This window comes from Bombina bombina, chromosome 8 (genome assembly GCF_027579735.1).
Source record: "Bombina bombina isolate aBomBom1 chromosome 8, aBomBom1.pri, whole genome shotgun sequence".
In the NCBI taxonomy this organism is placed as follows: Eukaryota; Metazoa; Chordata; class Amphibia; order Anura; family Bombinatoridae; genus Bombina; species Bombina bombina.
The window spans coordinates 263762663-263788531 of record NC_069506.1 but is presented as its reverse complement, the minus strand read 5'-3'; the positions used below and the strand labels follow the sequence as shown (position 1 = coordinate 263788531).

Genomic DNA, 25869 nt, shown 5'->3' with positions numbered 1-25869 from the left:
TTAAATGAAGAGCTGTGAAATTTGAGGACTTTTGAAATCCGTAATTATCCTAAAACCTCACTAGGTCGCCACATACAAAGCCCTCAAGATCCATATTGTAGCCCCTGGGCCATAGGTGAACTACACTTACTTAAGTTATTACTGCAAAAATTGTTTAGCAAAGAAATTTAAAGCAATAGACTGAACAATTTTAAAGGGACATGAAACCCAAAATTTTTTTTTCATGATTTAGAGAATTTTAAACAAGATTCCAATTTACTTCTCTTATTTAATTTGCTTCATTCTTCAGATATAATTTGTTGAAGAAATAGCAATACACATGGGTGAGCCAATCATACCAGGGATTTCAACAATGGATATCAAGAAAATGAAGCAAATTAGATAATAGAAGTAAATTGGAAAACAAAACTTATGCTTACCTGATATATTTATTTATTTCTTGACACAGTGAGTCCACGGATCATCAGTAATTACTATTGGAAATATCCCTCCTGGCCAGCAGGAGGAGGCAAAGAGCACCACAGCAAAGCTGTTAAATATCACTTCCCTTCCCACCACCCCCAGTCATTCGACCGAAGGAAAAGGAGAGAAAGGAAGCAACACAAGGTGCAGAGGTGCCTGATGTTTACACGACAAAAAACCTGTCTGAAAAATACAGGGCGGGCCGTGGACTCACCGTGTCAAGAAATAAATAAATTAATCAGGTAAGCATAAATTTAGTTTGCTTTCTAATGAGGACACAGATGATAAGGGAGGGACAAGACAGGGAACCTAAACAGAAGGCACCACTGCTTGAAGAACCTTTCTCCCAAAAGAAGCCTCAGCCGAGGCAAACGTGTCAAACTTATAACATTTTGAAAAGTGTGTAGAGAGGACCAAGTTGCAGCCTTGCAAATCTGTTCCACAGAAGCTTCATTTTGAATGCCCAGGAGGAGGAAACAGCCCTCGTGGAATGAGCCGTGATTCTCTAAGGAGGCTACTGTCCAGCAGTTTCATAGGCCAAACAAATTATACTCCTCAACCACAAAGAAAGAGAAGTAGCCGTAGCTTTCTGACCCTTGCGTTTCCCAGAGAAAGCGACAAACAAGGCAGAAGACTGGCGAACATCCTTAGTCGCCTGTAAATAGAATTTCAACGCACGCACCATATCTAGGTTGTGCAGTAAACGCTCTTTATGAGAAGAAGGGTTATTACACAGGGAAGGAACAACAATTTTTTGATTAATGTTCCTATCCGAAACCACTTTAGGAAGGAAACCCAACTTAGTACGCAGAACTACCTTATCCGAATGAAAAATAAGGTAAGGGGATTCGCACTGCAACGCAGAGAATTCAGAGACTCTACGAGCAGAGGAAATTGCAACAAGAAACAAAACTTTCCAAAATAACATCTTAATATCTAAGGAATGCATAGGCTCAATTGGAGCCTGCTGAACACTTTAAGAACAAGGTTAAGACTCCAGGGAGGAGTAACAGATTTGAACACAGGCCTGACAGAAGGATTGCACATCTGGCACATCCGCCAGACGTTCATGTAACAATATAGATAAGGCAGATATTTGACCCTTCAAAGTACTCGCAGACAAACCCTTCTCCAGACCTTCCTGGAAAAAGGACAAAATTCTAGGAATCCTGACTCTACTCCACGAAAACCACTTGGATTCACACCAGAACAGATATCTGCGCCATATCTTATGGTAAAACGTTCTCATCACAGGCTTAAGAGCCTGAATCAAGGTCTCAATGACCGACTCCGAAATCCCGAGCTTAGATAGAATTAAGCGTTCAATCTCCAAGCAGTCAGCTTCAAAGAAACGAGATTTGGATGAAGGAAAGGCCCTTGAAGTAGAAGGTCCTTCCTTAGTGGAAGTCTCCAAGGTGGAAGAGAAGACATCTCCACTAGGTCTGCATACCAGATCCTGCGAGGCCACTCCGGTGCAATGAGGATCACTGACGACTTCTCCTGTTTGATTCGAGCAAAGACCCGTGGAAGGAGAGCGAACGGGGGAAATAGGTATGTTAGACTGAAATTCCAAGGAACCGCCAGAGCATCTATCAGTACAGCCTGAGGATCCCTTGACCTCAACCCGTACCTCGGGAGCTTGGCATTCTGTCAAGATGCCATGAGATCCAGCTCCAGCTGTCCCCATTTGAGAATCAAGCTGGAAAACACCTCTGGGTGGAGTTGCCATTCCCCGGGTGAAAGGTCTATCTGCTCAGAAAATCCGCTTCCCAATTGTCCACTCCTGGAATGTGGATTGCAGCTAGACAGCAGTTGTCGGTCTCTGCTCACTGAATAATCTTGGCTACCTCTGTTATGGCCAAGGAACTCTGAGTTCCTCCCTGATGGTTGATGTAAGCCACTGAAGTTATGTTGTCCGAATGGAACCTGATAAACCGGGCTGAAGCTAACTGAGGCCAGGTCAGAAGAGCATTGAAGATTGCCCTCAGCTCTAGGATGTTTATGGGGAGAACTGACTCCTCCCGAGTCCATATACCCTGAGCCTTTAGCGAGCCCCAGACTGCTCCCCAACCCAGCAGGCTGGCATCCATGGTCACAATCACCCAGGCAGGTCTGCGGAAGCAGGTTCCCTGGGAGAGATGTTCCTGAGACAACCACCAAGGAAGAGAAACTCTTGTCGCATAATCCCCGATTCATTATTTGAGCATGCATAACTGCAGAGGTCTTAGATGGAACCGGGCAAACGGAATGATGTCCACGGCAGCTACCATCAGACCAATCACCTCTATACATTGGGCCACTGACGGCCGAGGAGAGGACTGAAGGGCAAGACAAGAGTCGAAGATCTTTGTTTTTCTGACCTCTGTCAGAAATATCTTTATTGATAAGGAATCTATTATGGTTCCCAAGAACACTACCCTTGTAGCTGGATTCAAGGAATTCTTTCCCAAATTCACCTTCCATCCGTGAGAGCGCAGAAAAGATAACAACACCTCTGTGTGGGAGTTTGCTTGTTGAAAAGATGGTGCCTAAACGAGAATGTCGTCCAGATAAGGCGCCACAGCAATTCCCCGCAACCGGAGCACCGCCAACAGTGCTCCCAGAACCTTTGAGAAAATCCTGGGAGCTGTGGCAAGGCCGAATGGAAGACCCACAAACTGAAAGTGTTTGTCTAGAAACGCAAACCTCAGAAACTTATGATGATCCCTGTGGATGGGAACATGCAGGTACGCATCCTTTAAATCTACTTTTGTCATGAATTGACCCTCTTGAACCAAGGGAAGAATGGAATGAATAGTTTCCATCTTAAATGGACGGTACACTGAGGAACTTGTTTAGACTCTTGAGATCTAAAATTGGTCTGAAAGTTCCCTCTTTTTTGGGAACCACGAACAGATTGGAGTAGAATCCTAGACCCTATCACTCCCATATTGGATAAATCCCAGACACAATGTAAGAATGCCTCTCTTTTTATCTGGTCTACAGATAATCTTGAGAGGAGGAACCTGCTCCTGGGAGGAAAGGTCTTGAACTCTAGTTTGTATCCCTGGGACACGCTGTCCACCGCCCAGGGATCCGGAAAATCCTGAACCCAGGCCTGAACAAAGAAAGAAAGTCTGCCCCCCACAAGATCCGCTCTCGGATCAGGGGCAGATCCTTCATGCTGACTTTGAGTCATTAACTGGCTTCTTAGATTGCTTCCCCTTGTTCCAAGACTGATTGGACTTCCAGGAAGACTTGGACTGTTCCTGCTTGGCAGAGGGAGAGGAAGGCTTACCTTTAAAGTTTCGAAAGGAACGAAAATTACTCTGACGTCCTTTCTGCTTATTCCTTTTATCCTGAGGGAGGAAATGACCCTTTCCTCCCGTAATGTCTGAAATAATTTCAGCCAAGTCTGGCCCAAACAAGGTCTTACCCTTGTAGGGAATCGCTAAAAGCTTAGACTTAGATGGCACATCCGCAGACCAGGACTTCAACCAAAAAGCTCTGCAGGCCAGTTCGGCAAAGCCAGAAATCTTTGCTCTCAACTTAATAACTTGTAAAGAAGCATCCATAATAAAGGAATTATCCAACTTTAAGGCCTTGATCCTATCCTCGATCTCTTCAAGGGGGGTATCTGTCTGAATAGAATCAGATAACGCATCAAAACAGTATGCAGCCTCACTGGTGACGGTAGCAATACATACTGCAGGTTGCCATTGTAAACCCTGGCGTACATACATCTTTTTAAGTAACCCTTCCAACTTCTTAGCCATAGGATCCTTAAAAGAACAGCTATTCTATATGGGGATAGTGGTTCTCTTAGCCAAAGTGGAAATTGCCCCTTCCCCCTTGGGGCCCGTCTGCCAAGACTCCTTGATAGAGTCAGCTACTGGAAACATCTTCTTAAAAATTGGGGATAGAGAAAAAGGGATACCAGGTCTCTCCCATTTCCAAGCAATGATCTCTATAGCCCGGTCTGGTACAGGAAAACCTCCACTGCGGAAGGTACATCAAAGTATTTGTTTAGCTTACTAGATTTCTTAGGATTGACTACGACAGTCATGTCGGAGTCGTCCAAGGTGGCCAAAACCTCCTTAAGTAACAAATGGAGGTGTTCTAGCTTAAACCTGAAGGATACAACTTCAGCATTAGAAGAAGGAATTACACTGTCTGAGTCTGAGATTTCACCCTCAGATGCTACCCAAGTATCTTCCTCCTCAGACTTCTGGGAGGGAACATTCGGAATAGCCACAACTGTGTCAGAAAACGTACTCACTGATTCTTTAAATTTCCTAATGCGCTTTCCCTGCAGCATGGGAAAAGCAGACAGCGCATCAGTAACCGCAGAGGATATGTGGGTAACAATGTTTTGCAAGGCAACTCCAATCGGAGTGTGAGAGGAAGCGCAGGGCACTGGTGGGACACTTGAGGAGAAAGCTGCGGCATATATTGAACAGGAGACCCCTAAACAGCATCTGCCTTAGATAATGATGGCTCAGAATCAAAAAGTCTATCCCTGTAATGTAATGTTCTTTCAATTACATGAGGAACAGAAAGGGATTGATGGTTCAACATTGGAATCAAAACACAAACTACATGTAACGTTTTGCAGGGCCTCTTGCTCCATCTTTACCCAAAAAACAAACCAAATTAAATAAAATGTCCTTATTTAATTTAAAAAAACAAAAATGTTACTGTCACTTTAAATTTTAAAATTAAACTTTATAATCAACTTGCAACCGTAGAGTATCTGCTCACTCGTAACCTCAGACAGCCTCTTCACCTCAGCACTCTTTGCTGAGGTGCCTACCTGTCCTACTGGAAAACGGAAAGAAGAGATTTCAACGTTCCGGACCCAGAGCTGCTCAAACAGGCTACCAGACGACAAGTTCCTTGCTAGCAGAGACGCAACAAACCCCTCTATACCGGACCGCACAGAAGGAGAAACCAGATGTGTGCAACACTATTTTGCCGCCTCAGAAAAGCCCACCCTCCTAATCGTGGGCGTATCTAAACTGAACTCCCAGTCGCCATTAGCCTCCCTGTAGCCGTCACATAAGTAAAACATACAAAACACATTCCACCAAGTCCGGAATTTAAAGGGACACTGTACCCAAAAATATTCTTTCCTGATTCTGATTGAGCATGAAATTTTAAGCAACTTTCTAATTTACTCCTAATATCACATTTTCTTCATTCTCTTGGTATCTTTATTTGAAATGCAAGTATGTAAGTTTAGATGCCGGCCCATTTTTGGTGAACAACCTGGGTTGTCCTTGCTGATTGGTGGATAAATTCATCCACCAATAAAAAAGTGCTGTCCAGAGTACTGAAACAAAAAAAAAGCTGAGATGCCTTCTTTTTCAAATAATGATAGCAATAGAACAAAGAAAATTTGATAATAGGAGTAAATTAGAAAGTTGCTTAAAATTTCATGCTCAATCTGAATCACGAAAGAAAAATTTTGGGTACAGTGTCCCTTTAACCGGAGCTAAGCCTCTTATAACGAGTTACCTCGCAAGAACACACATAACAGCAGCAATACCAGTAAATATGCTACTGCTCCTCAAGCCCCCAATGCCTGCATAAACTGCCTACCTTAATCCCATTAAGCCTAAATAGGATTGTAAATATTAAAAGCCCCATACAGATTTAACTGTAAAAGTGCCATATTCTCCTGACCCAAGAAAATTAAACTAGGCACTTACCTGAATTCAACACTGCCCGGCAGCAGGGCAGCTCACTTGGTTTGAGAGGCAAACCTCCTCACATGGACCTGTAAAAGCAAAGAAAGACTGAATAATCCTACTCAGGCTTTCAAGACAGGGCAGCAACAACTGTTTAGAAGGCGCAGTGAGGATTATACCCCACAAGCTCCCAATTGCTTAAAAGCCAGAGACTGAAGTGGACTACAGCTAAACCCCAGGAAAGATCAGAGCCAACCTGCTCTGCTTTAAAATAAAAAAAATCTTGATTGAAGAAATTTCTATCAGACATCTAAACTTTACCACCTCCTTGCAACGCAGGCAAAGAGAATGACTGGGGGTTGTGGGAAGGGTAGTGATACTTAACAGCTTTGCTGTGGTGCTCTTTGCCTCCTCCTGCTGGCCAGGAGTGATATTCCCAATAGTAATTACTGATGATCCGTGGACTCACCGTGTCATTAGAAAGAAAGTTGTTTAAATTGCTTTCTCTTTCTAAATCATGAAAGAAAATTTGGGTTTCATGTCCCTTTAAACAATGGTTACACAGTAGCTCCACTGCATGAGCATGTAAAAATGGTATGTTTGGCTCTCGGATTCCAGACAAATTTAGGGTAGCAGGAGGTATTATTCAATTTTAGGAAGTAAGCCATATCAAGGTGCTAAGATTCATGGGAATTTTTCAACACTGAGAGTTGGAGAGTGCATGTGGCTTATCAGACAGAGAGAGGAATTTAATCTCCCACACTTCACAGAAGAGGCTTGTGGTTTCCATGTTTCCTCTTAGGTAAAAATAAACAAGCGATAGTAAACGCAGATAACAATAGCTCTGGATGAGACTCAATGTCCCCCTCACATCAGCTGTCACAACCTGTGACTTTACAATCTCCAGTAGCAGAAAAGACAAATCTTATTGTATGGCACTGGCGGGTACCCTACATCTTTACAAATCACCCTCAATAGTGTGAGTTACATTAAAGGGAAAGTCTACATCAGATTTGTTATTGTTTAAAAAGATAGATAATCCATGTATTACCCGTTCCCCAGTTTGGCATAACCAAGACATTTATATTAATATATGTTTTACCACTGTGATTACCTTGTATCTAAGCCTCTGCAGACTGCCCCTTTATCTCAGTGCTTTTGACAGACATGCAGTTTAGCCAATCAGTGCAGCCTCCTAAATAACTCCACGGGAGTGAGCACAGTGTTATCTATATGACACACATGAACTAGTACTGTCTAACTGTGAAAAACTTTCAAAATGCTCTGAGCTAAGAGGCGGTTTTCAACGGTTTAGAAATCAGTTTGAGCCTAGCTAGGTTTAGCTGTTCAAAAATACCACCAAGGGAACAAAGTAAATTTGATGATAAAAGTAAATTGAAAAGTTGTTTAAAATTGCATGCCCTATCTGAATCATGAAAGTTTAATTTTGACCACAAACAAACTAATTTCCAAAAAATTTGATTCAATTAATTGTTTTATAATAACAGTACAGCTTTGTGAAAAGCAATGTATTTCCCTAATACAGTATCTGTGTGTGTGTGATACTATGGTGATAGACATGGATTAAGAATTACTAGTATAGAAGAAAAAAGTCACCCTCAGTGTTAAAGATAAGAAAAAGTCAAATTCTTTACTCATCCACTGCAATGTCTTACTTGTCTCAAACTAGTGGGATTTTCAAGCCCTCTTTACACACACACAAATAAATATATCAATCAGTTGTTGCCTGATAATCTCTGACACACTGAGGCCTATCTATCAAGCTCCGAAAGGAGCTTGACGGCCCGTGTTTCTGGCGAGTCTTCAGACTCGCCAGAAACACCAGTTATGAAGCAGCGGTCTAAAGACCGCTGCTCCATAACCTGTCCGCCTGCTCTGAGCAGGCGGACAGACATCGGCGCAATTCAACCCGATCGAGTACGATCGGGTTGATTGACACCCCCCTGCTGGCGGCCGATTGGCGTATTGCTCTCCGTATTTAGCGAGGTCTGGCGGACCTGATCCGCACTGTCGGATCAGGTCCGCCAGACTTTGCTAAATAGAGGCCACTGAGTTGAACTTTATTCAAATTGTCCTTTCTCATCTGTGCACTCACAACAAAGTCCTTTAAAGAGAAGAAATGCTCAGTAATGGAAGAATATTTGTCCTGCTCTCTGTACTACCATTTATACTCAAAAGCAATAAAAAAACTAGCTATTTTCTTAAAGGGACATTATACACTAATTTTTTCTCTGCATAAATATTTTGTAGATGATCTATTTATATAGCCCATAAACTTTTTTTAAAAAAATAACTGTATAGTTTTGCTTATTTATAAATAACATTGCACTGATTTTCAGACTCCTAACCAAGCCCCAAAGTTTTATGTGAATACCGTCAGCTACCTTCTCCAGCTTGCTCCTGTTTGTGTAAAGGGTCTTTTCATATGCAAAAGAAGGGGGAGGGGGTAGTGTCTTATTTGCCACTTGCAGTGGGCTTTCCAGCTACCTTTTCAACAGAGCCAAACTGACAGCTTCTAAGTAAGTTTTTAAACAATTTTTTACTGGATTTTTATATCAGTATCTGTGCATCTTATTATTTATAGTAGTGTCTATTACATGCAGTTATATGAAAATGAGTGTATACTGTCCCTTTAATATAAACAATAGTAAGTTTAAGTTTATACACTTTTTTAATATAGTGGAGACAGTTTACATTTCCATCTTACAAACCATGTTTCAGAACCAATTCAGTAGGACCTGTTTAGCTATATTTGCTGCATTGTATTCACTGTGTTAGTAAAGCCAATCCTACATATCTGTATTTTTTTATATAAAAGTGTTGCAATCTTTAAATCTTTTTTTTTTTATTATAAAATATGGGCTTAACCATTACTAGTTATAAATTGCATTAAAGAGCAGCCTATAAGCTTTCTTACCTTATCTAGAAGTGCATTTTGCCAAAGGCGGAAAATCAGCAGGAATGAGCGATCTCTGGCTCCAAAAGAAGTAAAAAAGTGCTACGGAGGGAAAGGAAATTAGATAAGTCAGATGTCACAGCAGAAAAGCGTCCGTGGCATAGTGGACAGACAACAGATAATGCAGAAGGTTTTATCGGTAGAACAATATTTTGAAGTATCATATTTAGTCAGAGATGAAATGAACAGAGACAGACAGGTACACAAGAAGACAGGAAAAGTATTGAAAAGTAAATACATATAGAGACATAAATAATTATAAAAACAAACAGTCTCATAGAAACACCAAAGGCAATGCCTTACAAGGTAGAAATGTCAACAAAAAAGAAATCAAATACCATAAACGCTCACAGAATAGGAATAGAAAGGGCCACACTGACAGGTTACACGTGTGACAGGCACCAGCTACATGGTTGTGCTCGGTCAGGAGAAGAATGGTGTGCTGATGTGGGAGCTCACAGGCAGATAAGGTGTTAATGACAAACGAAGCACTTTATTTGCCTGATAAAGTGCCCTGATATTTACACTAAGAGTAAAGTTCAAACAGCTCAGTGATTAGGAGAGTCGTTCTGTCACCTCTAACGATAGCACAAGGGATAATAACCAGAGACTGGGAGGCCTGGTACAAGATGATTAAATGACCAGAATGGGCACAGTTGCCATGTATGGATCATATAGACTCATTCTTAGTGATAATGATACAGATATATTTCAGGCATATAGATCTGACTCATATTTTCAGTGAACACGCTGAGTGATTTATACGCCTGTCACATCATGTGTCCTGGAATAATGACTCTGGCAAAGGATCCAAGTGCTGAAAAAGACAGACTACAGTATCTTCTGCTAAAGCTGATTCCAGGTGGGCAATAATTAGAGGATTTGCCCTGGCAAATATACTCCTCTACGATTCCCTGGTGAATGGAAAATTACTGCTGCAGACCTGTGAAGTCACACTCTGGTATAATGTGACACACGATTCAGAAACAGTCTCACATCCAGCACACTTCTGCATTGCTGCAAATTAATATTGGGCCATTCAGGAGCAGGCAATTGTATGCCTGATCAAATCACTAGCTGTATATACTAATGTTATGTAACAAGAAGGGGGGATTCATTTATTAAAATAGTGATAACATTATAATGATCAGAACAAAAGTTACAGTAACACTGGGGCTGATGTGGAATATTTATGGGGTTAAAATGACATTTTAGTGTAAAACTAACATGCTCTCTTTTATTAGAGCATTTCTTTTTTTAAATTAACCCCCCCACAAAACTGTACTTTTGGAACCCCCCATATTTAGCACATGTGTCTGTATGACTGTTCGTGGTTGCTTATCTGGCACAGCCAAGAGGGTGTATACTCTTCCCATCACCATTATGTTTACAATATACTGAAAGCAGCGCATCCGAACCAGAGATCTGTAGCAACTACTACGGAAGAATAAGCATCTCACCTTCTCAGTTTCAGTGCACACTTGGATAGCATTAGGAATTAGCTTTGCCGTCTTCTCTTTCTTAATACATTGGATGTCCTTTAACTGAATGGTTATCTGATAAAACAAAACAAAATAAATCAGTGTAGAATATTGCACCCTTTAAGCACCCTCTCCCCAGGTCAAATCAGCCTATTACAAGAAACACAAAATTATACGCGGCAGCTTTTTCTGGCAACAAATGGGTTAATTATATTGCCTAATACAAACATATAGCAACATATTTCCATAACAGCTTCAACATTGCTGGACCGCGCTAGGATTAGCACGCAAATTGATATTACAAGTCTTCAAAGTATTCTTAACGCACCTTCAGCTTTAGCGCAGTTGTCCTAGCGCACCTTTGAGTTAGTGTGCGAGTGAAAGCCAGAACAGTCTTTCATTTGCGTGAGCGCAAAAATAGGAGCACTATTGATTTAACTTGAGCAGTGCTTGCACTTAATTACAATTTTTTAAGCTCCACTTGTAATCTAGCCTAAATAGTTTTCGGACACACCTATAGTTATGTCTTCCCATGGAGAATATAACTCCTCTCAAAATAAAACATATTCTCTTATATTTTGCATACCATAAGTATATAAATAATTATTTACTTGTCTTCAAATGAGGATGTAAGTAGATATATAACGTTAATCTCTCATAAACTGCACTCGGTATTGCACTACATTTTAGCCAATAAATCATTAATCATCAGTCATGTTTATTACCTACAATAACTGTAATCCTTTAGATTTCTGCAAAAGCATTTACTTTGAAAGTGCTTGACAAATATTGACAACATGCTATGGTCAATTAAACTCCTATTATTTTCTATTAACGCTAGTGGGTTTGGTGTGAAAGGGACGTTGAAGAATGAAAAACAGAATTTATGTTTACCTGATAAATTACTTTCTCCAACGGTGTGTCCGGTCCACGGCGTCATCCTTACTTGTGGGGATATTCTCTTCCCCAACAGGAAATGGCAAAGAGCCCAGCAAAGCTGGTCACATGATCCCTCCTAGGCTCCGCCTTCCCCAGTCATTCGACCGACGTAAAGGAGGAATATTGCATAGGAGAAATCATATGATACCGTGGTGACTGTAGTTAAAGAAAATAAATTATCAGACCTGATTAAAAAACCAGGGCGGGCCGTGGACCGGACACACCATTGGAGAAAGTAATTTATCAGGTAAACATAAATTCTGTTTTCTCCAACATAGGTGTGTCCGGTCCACGGCGTCATCCTTACTTGTGGGAACCAATACCAAAGCTTTAGGACACGGATGAAGGGAGGGAGCAAATCAGGTCACCTAGATGGAAGGCACCACGGCTTGCAAAACCTTTCTCCCAAAAATAGCCTCAGAAGAAGCAAAAGTATCAAATTTGTAAAATTTAGTAAAAGTGTGCAGTGAAGACCAAGTCGCTGCCTTACATATCTGATCAACAGAAGCCTCGTTCTTGAAGGCCCATGTGGAAGCCACGGCCCTAGTGGAATGAGCTGTGATTCTTTCAGGAGGCTGCCGTCCGGCAGTCTCGTAAGCCAATCTGATGATGCTTTTAAGCCAAAAAGAGAGAGAGGTAGAAGTTGCTTTTTGACCTCTCCTTTTACCAGAATAAACAACAAACAAGGAAGATGTTTGTCTAAAATCCTTTGTAGCATCTAAATAGAATTTTAGAGCACGAACTACATCCAAATTGTGCAACAAACGTTCCTTCTTTGAAACTGGATTCGGACACAAAGAAGGCACGACTATCTCCTGGTTAATGTTTTTGTTAGAAACAACTTTTGGAAGAAAACCAGGTTTAGTACGCAAAACCACCTTATCTGCATGGAACACCAGATAAGGAGGAGAACACTGCAGAGCAGATAACTCTGAAACTCTTCTAGCAGAAGAAATTGCAACCAAAAACAAAACTTTCCAAGATAATAACTTAATATCAACGGAATGTAAGGGTTCAAACGGAACCCCCTGAAGAACTGAAAGAACTAAATTGAGACTCCAAGGAGGAGTCAAAGGTTTGTAAACAGGCTTGATTCTAACCAGAGCCTGAACAAAAGCTTGAACATCTGGCACAGCTGCCAGCTTTTTGTGAAGTAACACAGACAAAGCAGAAATCTGTCCCTTCAAAGAACTTGCAGATAATCCTTTCTCCAAATCTTCTTGAAGAAAGGATAGAATCTTAGGAATTTTTATCTTGTCCCAAGGGAATCCTTTAGATTCACACCAACAGATATATTTTTTCCATATTTTATGGTAGATTTTTCTAGTTACAGGCTTTCTGGCCTGAACAAGAGTATCAATGACAGAATCTGAGAACCCTCGCTTTGATAAAATCAAGCGTTCAATCTCCAAGCAGTCAGTTGGAGTGAGACCAGATTCGGATGTTCGAACGGACCTTGAACAAGAAGGTCCCGTCTCAAAGGTAGCTTCCATGGTGGAGCCGATGACATATTCACCAGGTCTGCATACCAAGTCCTGCGTGGCCACGCAGGAGCTATCAAGATCAGCGATGCCCTCTCCTGATTGATCCTGGCTACCAGCCTGGGGATGAGAGGAAACGGTGGGAATACATAAGCTAGGTTGAAGGTCCAAGGTGCTACTAGTGCATCTACTAGAGTCGCCTTGGGATCCCTGGATCTGGACCCGTAGCAAGGAACCTTGAAGTTCTGACGAGAGGCCATCAGATCCATGTCTGGAATGCCCCACAACTGAGTAATTTGGGCAAAGATTTCCGGATGGAGTTCCCACTCCCCCGGATGAAATGTCTGACGACTCAGAAAATCCGCTTCCCAATTTTCCACTCCTGGGATGTGGATTGCAGACAAGTGGCAGGAGTGAGTCTCCGCCCATTGAATGATTTTGGTCACTTCTTCCATCGCCAGGGAACTCCTTGTTCCCCCTTGATGGTTGATATACGCAACAGTCGTCATGTTGTCCGATTGAAACCGTATGAATTTGGCCTTTGCTAGCTGAGGCCAAGCCTTGAGAGCATTGAATATCGCTCTCAGTTCCAGAATATTTATCGGGAGAAGAGATTCTTCCCGAGACCAAAGACCCTGAGCTTTCAGGAGTCCCCAGACCGCGCCCCAGCCCACCAGACTGGCGTCGGTCGTGACAATGACCCACTCTGGTCTGCGGAAGCTCATCCCTTGTGACAGGTTGTCCAGGGACAGCCACCAACGGAGTGAATCTCTGGTCCTCTGATCTACTTGTATCGTCGGAGACAAGTCTGTATAATCCCCATTCCACTGACTGAGCATGCACAGTTGTAATGGTCTCAGATGAATTCGCGCAAAAGGAACTATGTCCATTGCCGCGACCATAAAACCTATTACTTCCATGCACTGCACTATGGAAGGAAGAGGAACAGAATGAAGTACTTGACAAGAGTTTAGAAGTTTTGATTTTCTGGCCTCTGTCAGAAAAATCCTCATTTCTAAGGAGTCTATTATTGTTCCCAAGAAGGGAACTCTTGTTGACGGAGATAGAGAACTTTTTTCTACGTTCACTTTCCACCCGTGAGATCTGAGAAAGGCCAGGACAATGTCCGTATGAGCCTTTGCTTGAGGAAGGGACGACGCTTGAATCAGAATGTCGTCCAAGTAAGGTACTACTGCAATGCCCCTTGGTCGTAGCCCCGCTAGAAGGGACCCCAGTACCTTTGTGAAAATTCTTGGAGCAGTGGCTAATCCGAATGGAAGTGCCACAAACTGGTAATGCTTGTCCAGAAAGGCGAACCTTAGGAACCGATGATGTTCCTTGTGGATAGGAATATGTAGATACGCATCCTTTAAATCCACCGTGGTCATGAATTGACCTTCCTGGATGGAAGGAAGAATTGTTCGAATGGTTTCCATTTTGAACGATGGAACCTTGAGAAACTTGTTTAGGATCTTGAGATCTAAGATTGGTCTGAATGTTCCCTCTTTTTTGGGAACTATGAACAGATTGGAGTAGAACCCCATCCCTTGTTCTCCTAATGGAACAGGATGAATCACTCCCATTTTTAACAGGTCTTCTACACAATGTAAGAATGCCTGTCTTTTTATGTGGTCTGAAGACAATTGAGACCTGTGGAACCTCCCCCTTGGGGGAAGCCCCTTGAATTCCAGAAGATAACCTTGGGAGACTATTTCCAGCGCCCAAGGATCCAGAACATCTCTTGCCCAAGCCTGAGCGAAGAGAGAGAGTCTGCCCCCCACCAGATCCGGTCCTGGATCGGGGGCCAACATCTCATGCTGTCTTGGTAGCAGTGGCAGGTTTCTTGGCCTGCTTACCTTTGTTCCAGCCTTGCATTGGCCTCCAGGCTGGCTTGGCTTGAGAAGTATTACCCTCTTGCTTAGAGGATGTAGCACTTGGGGCTGGTCCGTTTCTGCGAAAGGGACGAAAATTTGGTTTATTCTTAGCCTTGAAAGACCTATCCTGAGGAAGGGCGTGGCCCTTGCCCCCAGTGATATCAGAAATAATCTCTTTCAAGTCAGGGCCAAACAGCGTTTTCCCCTTGAAAGGAATGTTAAGCAATTTGTTCTTGGAAGACGCATCCGCTGACCAAGATTTTAGCCAAAGCACTCTGCGCGCCACAATAGCAAACCCAGAATTTTTCGCCGCTAATCTAGCCAATTGCAAAGTGGCGTCTAAAGTAAAAGAGTTAGCCAATTTGAGAGCATGAATTCTGTCCAAAATCTCCTCATAAGAAGAATCTTTATTGAGCGCCTTTTCTAGTTCATCGAACCAGAAACACGCTGCTGTAGTGACAGGAACAATGCATGAAATTGGTTGTAGAAGGTAACCTTGCTGAACAAACATCTTTTTAAGCAAACCCTCTAATTTTTTATCCATAGGATCTTTGAAAGCACAACTATCTTCTATGGGGATAGTGGTGCGTTTGTTTGGAGTAGAAACCGCCCCCTCGACCTTGGGGACTGTCTGCCATAAGTCCTTTCTGGGGTCGACCATAGGAAACAATTTCTTAAATATAGGGGGAGGGACGAAAGGTATGCCGGGCCTTTCCCATTCTTTGTTTACAATGTCCGCCACCCGCTTGGGTATAGGAAAAGCTTCGGGGGGCCCCGGGACCTCTAGGAACTTGTCCATCTTACATAATTTCTCTGGAATGACCAAATTCTCACAATCATCCAGAGTAGATAACACCTCCTTAAGCAGAGCGCGGAGATGTTCCAATTTAAATTTGAATGTAATCACATCAGGTTCAGCTTGTTGAGAAATTTTCCCTGAATCTGAAATTTCTCCCTCAGACAAAACCTCCCTGGCCCCCTCAGACTGGTGTAGGGGCACTTCAGAACCAATATCATCAGCGTCCTCATGCTCTTCAGTATTTTCTAAAACAGAGCAGTCGCGCTTTCGCTGATAAGTGGGCATTTTGGCTAAAATGTTTTTGATAGAATTATCCATTACAGCCGTTAATTGTTGCATAGTAAGGAGTATTGGCGCACTAGATGTACTAGGGGCCTCCTGTGTGGGCAAGACTGGCGTAGATGAAGGAGGGGATGATGCAGTACCATGCTTACTCCCCTCACTTGAGGAATCATCTTGGGCATCATTTTCTCTAAATTTTGTGTCACATAAATCACATCTATTTAAATGAGAAGGAACATTGGCTTCCCCACATACAGAACACAGTCTATCTGATAGTTCAGACATGTTAAACAGGCATAAACTTGATAACAAAGTACAAAAAAACGTTTTAAAATAAAACCGTTACTGTCACTTTAAATTTTAAACTGAACACACTTTATTACTGCAAATGTGAAAAAGTATGAAGGAATTGTTCAAATTTCACCAAAATTTCACCACAGTGTCTTAAAGCCTTAAAAGTATTGCACACCAAATTTGAAAGCTTTAACTCTTAGAATAACGGAACCGGAGCCGTTTTTATATTTAACCCCTATACAGTCCCTGGTATCTGCTTTGCTGAGACCCAACCAAGCCCAAAGGGGAATACGATACCAAATGACGCCTTCAGAAAGCTTTTTCTATGTATCTGAGCTCCTCACACATGCATCTGCATGTCTTGCTTCCCAAAAACAACTGCGCAATAGAGGCGCGAAAATGAGGCTCTGCCTATGATTAGGGAAAGCCCCTAGAGAAAAAGGTGTCCAATACAGTGCCTGCCGGTTATTTTACATAATTCCCAAGAATAAAATAACTCCTCAAAGCTATGAAGTATTAAAAATGCTTATATATCAATCGTTTTAGCCCAGAAAATGTCTACCAGTCTTAAAAGCCCTTGTGAAGCCCTTTATTCTTATGTAATAAAAATGGCTTACCGGATCCCATAGGGAAAATGACAGCTTCCAGCATTACCTAGTCTTGTTAGAAATGTGTCATACCTCAAGCAGCAAAAGTCTGCTCACTGTTTCCCCCAACTGAAGTTAATTCCTCTCAACAGTCCTGTGTGGAAACAGCCATCGATTTTAGTAACGGTTGCTAAAATCATTTTCCTCTTACAAACAGAAATCTTCATCTCTTTTCTGTTTCAGAGTAAATAGTACATACCAGCACTATTTTAAAATAACAAACTCTTGATTGAAGAATAAAAACTACATTTAAACACCAAAAAACTCTAAGCCATCTCCGTGGAGATGTTGCCTGTACAACGGCAAAGAGAATGACTGGGGAAGGCGGAGCCTAGGAGGGATCATGTGACCAGCTTTGCTGGGCTCTTTGCCATTTCCTGTTGGGGAAGAGAATATCCCCACAAGTAAGGATGACGCCGTGGACCGGACACACCTATGTTGGAGAAAAGTTAATTTTCTCTTTTGTGAACTAAAGAGTTGGAATATAACATTTTATCCCACATCATAGGATGTTCACAGTTTCACTGTATTTCAGTTCCAGAATCTCTTTGAGCTTTTTTGGAAAGAGAAACTGTAGATTTGCCTGTCTTAGACTTCATGGCATGTTACTCCCCTCCAATAGGGTTGCGGGAGTTGCCATTAACAGCCAATAAACACTAGTAGAATGTTAACGTAAATGATATTATGCCATTAAGCTGGCAAAAATAATTTACCATGTTTAAATGTTGCTGTTTAATATGCATGAGTACAATGCCCCTTTAAGAACTTGGTAGGGGTAATTTCTACAATATTTGCAAACTACCTACAGAGATAAAGAATAGAGCTCAATTAACCCCTGGCTGCCAAACGTTTACTGCCGCGCAATATGGCAGCTTCTTCTTGCCTTAAAATATCAGTATGCATTGAAAAGACAAGGGTCCCAGTAATTCTGTTCCCAGTGACATTCAACTCACAGTGGTTTCCCATCGGAAGATGTTGCTATAGAAACAGATCCAGTTCTCCGATAAGTAAAGTCTTCCCTGAAGTAGAATATCTTTCTGCAATGCACAGGAGTAATCTGATGCGACAGGGATCAAAGGTAAAAGATCAGAGCAGTGTGTAAGTCATCCAGCATTGACTACATTATGTTTATGCAACTATAATGCAGTGTCTGTGTATGTGATACAGTGTTATCTACTGTTTGTGAGTGTGATACAGTGTCACCCGTGTGTGTGATATAGTGACACATTTGTGTGTAATAGTGTCACCAGTGTATGATATAGTGACACCCTTGTGTGTAACAGTGTCACCTGTGTGTGATATAGTGTCAGTTGTGTTTGTGTAATAGTGTCACCTGTGTATGAGATAGTGTCAGTTGTGTTTGTGTATGTGTTATAGTGTCAACCATGTGTGTGATACAGTGTTATCTACTGTTTGTGTGTGATACAGTGTCACCCGTGTGTGTGTGTGTGATATAGTGACACCCTTGTGTTTAATAGTGTCATCTGTGTGTGAGATAGTGTCAATTGTGTGTTTGTGTATGTTATAGTGTCACCCATGTGTGTGATACAATGTAATCTGTGTGTGTGTGATACTGTCAACTATGTATGTGTGTGTGATACAGTATCATTTGTGTATGAGTGTGTGATACAGTGTCACCCATGTGTATGATAGTGTCACATCTGTGTGTGATACAGTGTCTGTTGTGTGTTTGTGTATGTGTTATAGTGTCAACCATGTGTGATACAATGTAATCTGCATGTGTGATAGTGTCAACTATGTATGTGTGTGTCTGATACAGTGTCATTTATGTATGAGTGTGTGATACAGTGTAACCCATGTGTATGATAGGGGCACCTCTGTGTGTAATACAGTGTCACCTGTGTGTGTGTGTGAGATAGTGTCAGTTGTGTGTGTGATACAGTATAACCGTACAAGATGCACCCTTGTGTGTGATACCTTGTAATCTGTGTGTGTGATACAGTGTCACCCATTTTAATAGTGTCACCTGTGTGTGTGCTATTGTCAGTTGTGTGTGTGATACAGTATCAGTGTGTGTGTAATAGTGTCACCTGTGTGTGATATAGTGACACCCTTGTGTGTAACAGTGTCACCTGTGTGAGATAGTGTCACTTGTGTTTGTGTAATAGTGTCACCTGTGTATGAGATAGTGTCAGTTGTGTTTGTGCATGTGTTATAGTGTCAACCATGTGTGTGATACAGTGTTATCTACTGTTTGTGTGTAATACAGTGTCACCCGTGTGTGTGATATAGTGACACCCTTGTGTTTAATAGTGTCATCTGTGTGTGAGATAGTGTCAATTGCGTGTTTGTGCATGTTATAGTGTCACCCATGTGTGTGATACAGTATCATTTGTGTATGAGTGTGTGATACAGTGTCACCCATGTGTATGATAGTGTCACATCTGTGTGTGATACAGTGTCTGTTGTGTGTTTGTGTATGTGTTATAGTGTCAACCATGTGTGATACAATGTAATCTGCATGTGTGATAGTGTCAACTATGTATGTGTGTGTCTGATACAGTGTCATTTGTGTATGAGTGTGTGATACAGTGTAACCCATGTGTATGATAGGATCACCTCTGTGTGTAATACAGTGTCACCTGTGTGTGTGTGCGTGAGACAGTGTCAGTTGTGTGTGTGATACAGTATAACCGTACAAGATGCACCCTTGTGTGTGATACCTTGTAATCTGTGTGTGTGATAGTGTCAACTATGTATGTGTGTGTGATACAGTGTCACCTATTTTAATAGTGTCACCTGTGTGTGTGCTATTGTCAGTTGTGTGTGTGATACAGTATCACTGTGTGTTTAATAGTGTCACCTGTGTGTGAGATACAGTGCCAGCTGTGTGTGTTACAGCATCACTTGTGTATATGATACAGTGTCACTCGTGTGTGATACAGTGTTACCCTTGTGTGTGATAGTGTCCCCTATGGTGATAATGTCCCCTATGTGTTAGATACAGTTTTACCTGTGTGTGTGATAGTGTCACCTGAGTGAGAGATACAGTGTCAGCTGTGTATTTTAAACATCAAGCAAAAAATGATTACTTTGAGGAGGCTCTGCGCCAACTTGCAGATACATCGACATATAAGGTACTTAGTGGGAATCCCACGTTTGTGTTAAGAAAAGACAATTATTGATGTTACTTGATGATGGCATTCACCGTGGCATTTTTAGACAAGAAGATATCTCTCATTTGGTTCCTGAGTTTCCTATTACTCCGTTGTTTCACTATTTGCCGAAGGTGCATAAGAATCCAGAGCGGCCTCCAGGAAGGCCCATTGTATCGGGCATTGGGTCCTTACGTGAGCCACTGTCTGAGTGGTTGGATTCTATCCTCCAGCCTTTAGTGAAAAGCTTCTATATCTATTTGAGAGATTCATTCCATCTTCTAGAGAGTCTTAAGGAATTTGAATGGAATGATGGATACTCTTGGGTTGTTGTAGATATAGCCTCTTTGTATACCTGCATACCCTATGCATTTGGTTTAAGAGCTGTAAGATATTTTTTACACAATATCACAGCATATGAAAGGGAAGTAAAGGTGTGTATTTGTTCTATCTTAGAGTTTGTATTGACTCATAACTTTCTAATGTTTAATGACAAATATTACCTCCAGTGTTGTGGCACTACTATGGGGGCAAAGTTCGCCCCCTGTTTTGCTAACTTGTATGTTGGGTTTTGGGAGCTAAGATTCATCTATAACAGTGATTATATGAGTCATACCAACAAAATTCTCTACTATAAGAGATTCATCGACGATTTGATTTTAATCGTTGATGAGTCTCTCAATAAAATATCAATTGGTCTGTTTCTTGAATTTTTAAATGATAATGACATGTGCTTAAGATTTATTGGAGGCTTTGATTCTGTTAAAACTGATTTCCTGGATGTGACACTGGTGGGTGACATTGAGAATAAAAGAATAGTATCTAGAACTTTTAGGAAACCTACTGCGGGGAATACTATTCTCCATGCCAGCTCCTGTCACCCCCCATATCTTGTTTGTGCCATACCAAGAGCTCAGTGTATCAGAATATGACGTAACACCAATGATGACTTGGTTTATCAACAGCAGGCAGATGAATTGGTTAACAGATTGATAGCCAGAGGATATAATCAAGCAAGATTAGAAGAGACTAAGTTGGAAGTTAGTACAATGGTCATTAAGAACATCAGAGAAAAAAGAGTTGATAATACCTACAGGGATAATATTGTATTCACTACGGAATATACAACACAATTTTCGCAGATAGTGAAAATTTTGATAAGGAATTTACAGATTTTGGCAGATGACAGTGTATTACAGAGCTACATGGAAAAATCTAAATTTGTCCCAAAAAAAGTATGACCTTAGCATCGAAATTGGCCCCTAGTTTGGTTCCTAATACATCTAGCAACAGGGGTGATCATTGGCTGAGGAGGAAAGGGAATATTAGGTGTGGAGCAAGAACATGCCTAACGTGTAGCATGATGGAAGTAACTAATGTATTCAGGTCATCTGTAGATGAAATGATTTATGACATATCGTTTTATGCGAACTGTAAAACCACATTTGCAGTCTATATGTTAGAGTGTAAACATTGCCATATACAGTATGTTGGTAAGACGATAAGGGAGGTGAATGTGAGGATCAGAGAGCATGTAAATGATGTCAAAAATTTCAATAAGGACTCCACGGTGGCCAGACACTTCAATCTCTTCCATTTTACAAATAGAGGGGATTTTACAGTGAGAATTATTGACGTGGCAAAGACTCCTTCTTGGGGAGGAAACAGATACAAAATACTTGATAAAAAGGATCTATATTGGATATATATTGGTTGTTATTAGCATATAGGCGATCTATATAGGTTATTTATATAATTTGTTTTCCCTTAATTTGATATCCAGCAAAAGTAGGACTTGAATAATCTGTGACGTTTACTGTTTTTAATGGTGTGTGTGTGTATTATAATGATGTATCACATAGAGTTAATACAGTAATTAACTGTGACCATTATATAAGATGGTCACTGGTGTAATATCCTTAGTCTATGATGAAACACCACTAGGGGGCACGAAACGTGTCAGCCGTTTATTCTGTGTGCTGTACCTGTTTGATGTGAAGAAACAAATAAACTTCTTGTTTAATATTTGCTGCTGTGCTGCTAGACTTATTATTTGATTCAGCTGTGTATTTGCCTGTGTGTGATACAGTATCTGTATGTTAGAGAGTGTATGTGTGTGTATGTTAGAGTGTGTATGTGTGTGTATGTTAGAGTGTGTATGTGTGTGTATGTTAGAGAGTGTATGTGTGTGTATGTTAGAGTGTGTATGTGTGTGTATGTTAGAGTGTGTATGTGTGTGTATGTTAGAGAGTGTATGTGTGTGTATGTTAGAGAGTGTATGTGTGTGTATGTTAGAGTGTATGTGTGTGTATGTTAGAGTGTGTATGTGTGTGTATGTTAGAGAGTGTATGTGTGTGTATGTTAGAGAGTGTATGTGTGTGTATGTTAGAGTGTATGTGTGTGTATGTTAGAGTGTATGTGTGTGTATGTTAGAGTGTATGTGTGTGTATGTTAGAGAGTGTATGTGTGTGTATGTTAGAGAGTGTATGTGTGTGTATGTTAGAGAGTGTATGTGTGTGTATGTTAGAGAGTGTATGTGTGTGTATGTTAGAGAGTGTATGTGTGTGTATGTTAGAGTGTGTATGTGTGTGTATGTTAGAGAGCGTATGTGTGTGTATGTTAGAGTGTGTATGTGTGTGTATGTTAGAGTGTGTATGTGTGTGTATGTTAGAGAGTGTATGTGTGTGTATGTTAGAGTGTGTATGTGTGTGTATGTTAGAGAGTGTATGTGTGTTCATGAATGTCTCTATGGGCTCAATTTATCAAGTTCCATACGGAGCTTGACGAACCGTGTTTCCGGCGAGCCTGGAAACAGAAGTTATTAAGCAGCGGCCCAAAGACCGTTGCTCCATAACCTGTCCGCCTGCTCTGAGGTGGCAGACAGAAATCAACCCGATCGAATACGATCGGGTTGATTGACACCCCCTGCTAGCGGCCAATTGGCCGCAAATCTGTAGGGGGTGGCATTGCACCAGCAGTTCACCAGAACTGCTGACTGCTGGTGCAATGATAAATGCCGACAGAGTATTCTGTTGGCATTACTCGATCTGCAGCGGACATGATACGTTACATTGTTTCATGTCCGCTGGCACATTAATAAATTGACCCCGATCAGGTGTATGTATAAGCATGTGTGTGTATGCAAGTAAATGCATCTGAATTTAATGTAGTGGTATCTCTGCAAAATATTTAGTTATGTATTTTTACTGCAGTTCAATGAAGTCACAGGTCTGCAACACAATGTCCGATCTGTACATGTGCATTGTAGTGACAAAGCTGGGTACAATATGTAAAGTGCAGTATGTAACAGTGACAGAGCTGGGTACAATGTGCAGAGTGCAGTGTGTTACACAGTGGTAGAGCTGGGTACAATAAGTAGTGTGCAGTAAGTAACATAGTGACAGCTGGGTACAATATGTAAAGTGCAGTGTGTAAGATACTGCCAGCGGGGTACAATATGTAGAGTGCAGTGTGTAAGATACTGACGGCTGGGTACAACATGTAGAGTGCAGTGTGTAAGATACTGACTGCTGGGTACAATATGTAGAGTGCATTGTGTAAGATACTGACAGCTGGGTACAACATGTAGAGTGCAGTGTGTAAGATACTGACAGCTGGGTATAATATGTAGAGTGCAGTGTGTAAGATACTGACAGAGCTGGGTACAATATGTAGAGTGCAGTGTGTAAGATACTGACAGCTGGGTATAATATGTAGAGTGCAGTGTGTAAGATACTGACAGCTGGGTATAATATGTAGAGTGCAGTGTGTAAGATACTGACAGCTGGGTATAATATGTAGAGTGCAGTGTGTAAGATACTGACAGAGCTGGGTACAATATGTAGAGTATAGTGTGTAAAATACTGACAGCTGGGTATAATATGTAGAGTGCATTGTGTAAGATACTGACAGCTGGGTACAATATGTAGAGTGCAGTGTGTAACATAGTGACAGCTGGGTATAATATGTAGAGTGCAGTGTGTAACATAGTGACAGAGCTGGGTACAATATGTAGAATGCAGTGTGTAAGATACTGACAGTTGGGTACAATACGTAGAGTGCAGTGTGTAAGATACTGACGGCTGGGTACAACATGTAGAGTGCAGTGTGTAAGATACTGACAGCTGGGTACAATATGTAGAGTGCAGTGTGTAAGATACTGACGGCTGGGTACAATATGTAGAGTGCAGTGTTTAAGATACTAACAGCTGGGTACAATATGTAGAGTGCAGTGTTTAAGATACTGACAGCTGGGTACAATATGTAGAGTGCAGTGTGTAACATAGTGACAGAGCTGGGTACAATATGTAGAGTGCAGTGTGTAAGATACTGACAGCTGGGTACAATATGTAGAGTGCAGTGTGTAACATAGTGACAGAGCTGGGTACAATATGTAGAGTGCAGTGTGTAAGATACTGACAGCTGGGTACAATATGTAGAGTGCAGTGTGTAACATAGTGACAGAGCTGGGTACAATATGTAGAGTGCAGTGTGTAAGATACTGACAGCTGGGTACAATATGTAGAGTGCAGTGTGTAACATAGTGACAGAGCTGGGTACAATATGTAGAGTGCAGTGTGTAAGATACTGACGGCTGGGTACAACATGTAGAGTGCAGTGTGTAAGATATTTACAGCTGGGTATAATATGTAGAGTGCAGTGTGTAAGATACTAACAGCTGGGTACAATATGTAGAGTGCAGTGTGTAAGATACTGACGGCTGGGTACAACATGTAGAGTGCAGTGTGTAAGATACTGACAGCTGGGTACAATATGTAGAGTGCACTGTGTAACACAGTGACGGCTAGGTTCAATATGTAGAGTGCAGTGTGTAAAATAGTGAAGCTGGGTACAATATGTAGAGTGCAGTGTGTAAGATACTGACAGCTGGGTACAATACGTAGAGTGCCGTGTGTAACATAGTGACAGCTGGGTTCAATATGTAGAGTGCAGTGTGTACAATAGTGACAGCTTGGTACAATATGTAGAGTGCAGTGTGTAAGATACTGACAGCAGGATACGATATGCAGAGAGCAGTGTGTAAGATAGTGACAGCTGGGTACATATGTAGAGTGCAGTGTGTAACATAGTGACAGCTGGGTTCAGTATGTAGAGTGCAGTGTGTAAGGTACTGACAGCTGGGTACAATATGTAGAGTGCAGTGTGAAAGTTACTGGCAGCTGGGTACAATATGTAGAGTGCAGTGTGTAACATATTGACAGCTGTGTACAATATGTAGAGTGCAGTGTATAAGATACTGACAGCTGGGTACAATATGTAGAGTGCAGTGTGTAAGATACTGACAGTTGGGTACAATATGTATAGTGCAGTGTGTAAGATACTGACAGATTGGTACAATAAGAGTGTAAGATACTGACAGTTGGGTACAATATGTAGAGTGCAGTGTGTAAGATACTGACAGTTGGGTACAATATGTAGAGTGCAGTGTGTAAGATACTGACAGCTGGGTACATATGTAGAGTGCAGTGTGTAACATAGTGACAGTTGGGTACAATATGTAGAGTGCAGTGTGTAACATAGTGACAGCTGGGTACAATATGTAGAGTGCAGTGTGTAAGATACTGACAGCTGGGTACATATGTAGAGTGCAGTGTGTAACATAGTGACAGTTGGGTACAATATGTAGAGTGCAGTGTGTAACATACTGACAGCTGGGTACAATATGTAGAGTGCAGTGTGTAAGATACTGACAGCTGGGTACATATGTAGAGTGCAGTGTGTAACATAGTGACAGTTGGGTACAATATGTAGAGTGCAGTGTGTAAGATACTGACAGCTGGGTACATATGTAGAGTGCAGTGTGTAACATAGTGACAGCTGGGTACAA

The 25869-nt window shown here is 41.5% G+C and overlaps 1 protein-coding gene across 1 annotated transcript in view; it reads right to left on the bottom strand.

Annotated features, from left to right (window-relative positions):
- GRAMD1A (GRAM domain containing 1A) overlaps positions 1-25869 on the bottom strand; it is a 312874-nt gene that overhangs the window by 156319 nt on the left and 130686 nt on the right. The window contains exons 5-7 of the mRNA XM_053691281.1: positions 17859-17962; positions 10569-10664; positions 9070-9150 (exon numbers count right to left, since the gene is read on the bottom strand). Of these exons, the coding sequence (XP_053547256.1) occupies positions 9070-9150; positions 10569-10664; positions 17859-17962 (281 nt within the window). The remainder of the gene's footprint in view (positions 1-9069; positions 9151-10568; positions 10665-17858; positions 17963-25869) is intronic.